The 5376-nt window shown below is 50.9% G+C and overlaps 2 protein-coding genes across 2 annotated transcripts; one reads left to right on the top strand and one right to left on the bottom strand.

The window, feature by feature from the left end:
* Positions 1-137: 137 nt before the first annotated feature.
* On the bottom strand, positions 138-2395 carry EMWEY_00055640 (hypothetical protein, conserved; the record flags this gene model as incomplete). Its single annotated transcript, XM_013480288.1, has 4 exons — positions 138-455; positions 674-1406; positions 1568-1631; positions 1804-2395. 4 exons carry the CDS (start codon positions 2393-2395, stop codon positions 138-140), a joined length of 1707 nt encoding a protein of 568 aa, XP_013335742.1.
* A 991-nt stretch (positions 2396-3386) lies between these two features.
* Positions 3387-4700, top strand: EMWEY_00055630 (hypothetical protein, conserved; the record flags this gene model as incomplete). Its single annotated transcript, XM_013480287.1, has 1 exon — positions 3387-4700. The coding sequence occupies one exon, from the start codon at positions 3387-3389 to the stop codon at positions 4698-4700; it is 1314 nt and encodes a 437-aa protein (XP_013335741.1).
* Between the last annotated feature and the right edge of the window lie 676 nt (positions 4701-5376).

Genomic DNA, 5376 nt, shown 5'->3' with positions numbered 1-5376 from the left:
ATTTATTTATTTATTTATTTATTTGTGTCTCTATTAAGAATACAAATGTCTCTTTAACTTTGCTGCTGCTGCTGTTGCTGCTGCTGCTTAGCAGCAGCAGCAACAGCAGCAGCAGCAAAAAAACGAGTCTATTCCCTTCAGCTTTGCTGCTGCTCTTTATCAGCAGCAGAATTCTGCTTCAACGTGCTGCTGCTGCTGTTGCTGCTGCTGCTGCTGTTGCTGCTGCTGCTGCTTGTAGTATTAGTTGTGTCACCGTTACTGTTGGTGCTAATACTACTATTGCTGCTGCCGTTGTTGTTGTTGCTGCTGCCAGCAGCAGCAGCAGCAGCAGCAGCAGCAGGAGTAGGTGCTGCATTACATAGAGCAGCAAATTCACTAATAATACGGCGCAGCACTTGCTGCTTTTGCTGCAGTGCCTTCAATCGTCCTTCTGCTTGCTGCCTCTCCTTCTCTGCCTGTACATACACCCCAATTCATGCATGCATGCATGCATGCATGCATGCATGCGTTCCTTCATTAAGGGATAAACAGCAGCAGCAGCAGCAGCAGCAGCACAAGCAAAAGAAACAGAAGCGACACCACTAGACACGAGCTGCATGCAGCAGCAGCAGCAGCAAAAACGGCACGAACAGCAGCAGACACAGCAGCAGCAGCAACAGCAGCAGCAGCTCACAGCCATTCGTCTCTTCTCTGCTGCAGCAACAGATGCAATGTGCTGCTGCCTTTGCTGCAGTTCTTTCGTAAGGAAAGAGAGAAGACGTTCATGAAATGCTTCCTCTGCTTCTGCTGCTGCTGCTGCTACTGCTGCTGCTTCTGCTGCAGCAGAAGGAGAAGCAGCAGCTTTTGCTGCTGCTGCAGTTACATCATCAGAAGACACAGCAGCAGCAAGTCTATAAAGAGCAACAGCAAGAGATAGATCTTCTTCTTCTTTTGTCCCTTCTGCTGCTGTTGCTGCTGCTGCTGACTCGCTGCTGCTGCTGCTGGTGTTGTTGCTGCTGCTGCTGCTGTCGCTGCTGCTGCTGCTAATGGATTCCTCCTGCTCCTGCAGCTGCTCCAGTAAGGCCCGTGCATGCGCAGCAGGATGGCGCAGCAGCAGCAGCACGCAGCCCCATAGCAGGGCATATTGATAGCTTGCTTCCCTTTCTGCTGCAGCAGCAGCAAATCCTTGTTTAGCAGCAACAGCAACAAGCTGCTCCTGCTGCTGCTGCTGCAGACACATTAATCTATGGCAGCGACGCAGCTCCATCATAGCAGCAGGAATCTCGTGCTGCTGCACCTTATTTAGATCTAATACTACCTTATATATATCCTCATTGCTGCTGCTGCTGCTGCTGCTGCTGCTGCTGTTGCTGCTGCTGCTGCTGCTGCTGGTTGTCCTGCGGTATGCCTCCCGAACTAGAGCCGTCCTGAAAGAAAAACAGCAGCAGCAGCAACAGCAACAGCAGCAGCAGCAGCAGCAGGTGCATTTCCTATTTGCTGCACGTTAACTAATGAGGACTGGGTGAACAGCAGCAGCAACTGCAGCAACAGCAGCAGCAGCAGCAACTGCAGCAGCAGCAGCACTAACCATGCAGATTGAGGATCCGTGGAGGTGTCTGATCCCCCACCCTTTCCTTGGTTTTCCTTTGCTGCTGCACACAACACAAGCAGCAGCAGCAGCAGCAGCAATAATAATAGCAACGCACGCAGCAGCAGCAGCAGCAGCAGCAGCAGCAATAGTTGCAGCAGCAAACACAGCAACAACAGCAGCAACAGCAGCAGGTTTCTGCAATCGGTGCAGCAAGAAGAAACAAAACTACTCACCGCTGCCTTCTCCGCTTCCGGAGCTTTGTTGCTGTTGCTGCTGCTGCTGCTGCTGCTGCTGCTGCAGCACGCGTAGTTTCTGTCTAAGGGAGACACATTTATGTACTTGCTGCTCTAATTTATGTAGTGCTGCCTCAACAGCAGCAGCAGCAGCAAACCCTAAATGTGTTGTCTTTTGCTGCTGCTGCCTCAACGCCTCCATAGGGACCCCAAGGCCTTGCAGTGTACCTACAGCAGCAGCAGCAGCAGCAGCAGCAGCATCGTCAGCAGCAGCTGCTGCTGCTCCTGCTGCTGGTGCTGCTGCTGCAGCACAGGTATGTGCTGCAGGGAATATCTGGTCTAGACTGTCTATACGGGCTCGCTTTGCTGCTGGTTCGGATGCCCCCTCCTGCTGCTGCTGCTGCTGCTGCTGCTGCTGCTGCTGCTGCTGCTGCTGCTGCAGGGAGGGCACGAGGGGTCCCTCAATTGATGAGGAAGTGCCAGGTGTCTGCCTTAATGCTTCGAGGAAGGCTGCTGCTGCTGCTGGCAGCTCTACAGGTGCAGCAGCACTTGCTGCTGCTGCTGCTGCAGCAGCAGCAGCGGTTGTAGCCATAGTAGTCCGGTGAGTAGAGGCTCCTCCTACACGAGCTACCTATGAGTCTTCCTGTTCTCTACTCTGTATCTGCAGCAGCTGCAGCAGCAGCAGCAGCAGCAGCAGCTGCAGCAGCAGCAGCAGCTTGCTGCAGTAGCCACAAGACCTAAAGAAGATGTTATACAATATTTCCCTTCTTTCTGTTGATAATATTTTTGCTGCTTGTTATTAACATCAGGAACTAGGCTGCTGCAGTAGCGCATGCATGCAGCAGCAGCTGCAACGGCTGCTGCTGCTGCTGCGGCTGCTGCTGTGGCTGCGGCTGCTGCAGGAGATTAAAGGATCAAGGCAGCAACAGCAAAAATTATTTGAATTAATTATTTAGACAGACAGTAGACACCGCAAGAGGCTGCCACGACCTTGAAGAGCAGCAGCCGCAACAGCAGCAACAGCAGCAGCAACAGCAGCAACAGCAGCAACAGTAGCAACAGCAGCAGCAGCAACAACAGCAGCAGCAGCATTGTTAGTAGCCATCTCTTTACAATTGCATATCCTAATCATTAAGAAGTTTGTGATCTTGACTGCAGCGGCGTCAATCGGCAGCAGCAGCAGCAGCAGCAACAGCAGCAGCAGCAGTAACAGCAGTAACAGCACCAGCAACAGCAGCAACAGCAGCAGCTGTTCTTCTTCGCCAATGCTGCCTCGGCTGCCGCTGCTGCTGCTGCTGCTGCTGTAGGATGCGGCCTGTGCTGCCTCAAGGGCTTCCTTTGCCCTTGGCAACAAGCAGCGTAGAGGGGCCTCCTCGGGTGTCTGTACACCCGGTGCGTATATCAGCACCAGTTACAGCAGCAGCAGCAGCAACAGCAGCTGCTGCTGCATGCGCTGCAGCATCAGCAGATAGAGCAGCAGCTGCTGTTGTGCAGCAAAACATTGCAGCAACAGGAAAGACATTCAAGCCCGTTAGACGACTGCCTCAATCACCCCAGCAGCAGCACTTGAAGGAGAGGGGAATATGTGGGGTTGGTTTATCCGCAAGAGCCTCTCTGATGCAGCAGCAGCAGCAGCAGCAGCAGATTCTGCTGCTGCTGCTGACAGCAAGAAGAGAAGGAAGCTTGGCGATCCCCCTGGTACAGACAGCAGCACGAGTTGGGGGGAGTCTGACGCCTCAGCAGCAACAGCTGCTTCTGCTGCTGCTGCTGCTGCTGTTTCGTCTGCTGCTGCATCTGGTGCAGCAGCAGAGGATGCAGATCTTAGCAGCAGCCCAGCAGATGCTGCAGCAGCAGAGGAGGAAGCAGCAGCAGCAGCAGATATAGACACGCCGCTGCTGCGTATCCTTGCTCTTGGCTGTGAATTATTCATAGATGAGGTGCTGCAGTCTGCTGCTGGTTATGCTATTGCTAGGCAGCAGCAGCAGCAGCAACTGCAGCAACTGCAGCAGCAGCAGCTGCTGCTGCACTGGATACAGAAACCTGCTGTTATCTCCGTCACGGATATTGAATTTTGTCTTCAAAGATTGTGGGGGGAGAATTTGCTGCTCGCGCTGCAGCAGCAGCAGCAGCAGCAGCAGCAACAGCAGCAACAGCAGCAGCAGCAGCAGCAACAGTTGCAAGAAGACCAGCTGTCCCGAACTGCTGGAGATGCATGCGTGTCAACGAAACAGCAGCAGCAAGATCATCAGCAGCAGGGAGATGGCAGCAGCAGCAACAGCAGCAGCTACTCCTGCGGTATAGGGGATGCAGAACCAGCAGCAGCAGCAGCAGCAACAGCAGCAACAGCAGCAACAGCAGCAGCAGCAGAAGGGGAAGATAATGAAATGGAGCTCTTTGATGCTCTCTTTACAGACCCTGATGCAGCAACAGAGGACACAGATGCTGCTGCTGCTGCTAACAGCAGCAGCAGCAGCAGCAGCAGCAGCAATAGCGTGGATGCAGCTGGGCCACAGGAGCAGCAACAGCAGCAGCAGCAGCAGCAAGAAGTAGATGAACTTGATCTGTTTGCTTCTGAACCTGCTTCCGCTGGTGAGTCGCCAAAGGAGGCTGCAGCAGCAGCAGCAGCAGCAGAAGAAGAAGAAGAAGAAGAAGAGGAGGAAGAAGAAGCAGCAACAACAGCAGCAACTGCTTCTGCTGCTGCTGCAGCAAATGAAGCAGGACCAGAGGGAGATCTGCAGCAGCTGCTGCAGCATGCATCATCACTGGCTTCTTCATGGGTTGCCTCTAGTCTTGCTGCTGCTGCAGCAGCAAACAGCAGCAGCAGCAGCAGCAGCCAGCAGCAGCAGCCCCTAACTATTCATGATATATTTGAGAGTCCTTCTTTTGATTCTTCTTAGACTACGCGGTGTACGTACACCGCAATGCATGCATGCATGCATGCATGCATGCATGCATGTACTCTCTGCATGCAGCTGTATGTATGTATGTATGTATGCATGCATGCATGCATAGATACAGCTGCATGCATGCATGCATGCATGCAGAGGCCTCCTTTTTTTTGGGTGTATAGGCAGGTAGATAGCACATATATATACAGAGAGCTGCATATACACCTGAAAGGAGAGGGCAAATAAGAAAAAAAAAAGTTTTTTTTTATTTATTTATTTTATTCTTTTTATATTATATATAACAATTTATTTATTTATATTTATTTATCTACACAAAGAACAAAAAAATGCATGCATGCATGCATGCATGCATGCGTGCATGCATTAATTATTTTGTGCATGCATTAATTAATTTATGCATGCATTGTATACCTTTTATTGAGGTGTACGTACACCTCAGTAGGGTTAATAACTTTGTGTCTGCTTTTTTAGGTTTGTTTAATAGATAATTAAGGACTATTAACTAATTAGGGTTTAGGGTTTAGGGTTTAGGGTTTAGGGAGGAAGGGAGGAAGGGAGGAAGGGAGGAACAGCAACAAATGGTACTTTTATATAACAATAAGAAAAAAAGAAAAAAAAGAAAGAAAGAAATGCATGCATTAATATATATATATATATATTATAT

The sequence above is a fragment of the Eimeria maxima genome, genomic scaffold (assembly GCF_000499605.1).
Source record: "Eimeria maxima Weybridge genomic scaffold, Emw_scaff1798, whole genome shotgun sequence".
Lineage (NCBI taxonomy): Eukaryota > Apicomplexa > Conoidasida > Eucoccidiorida > Eimeriidae > Eimeria > Eimeria maxima.
This window is presented reverse-complemented; position numbering and strand designations above follow the sequence as displayed.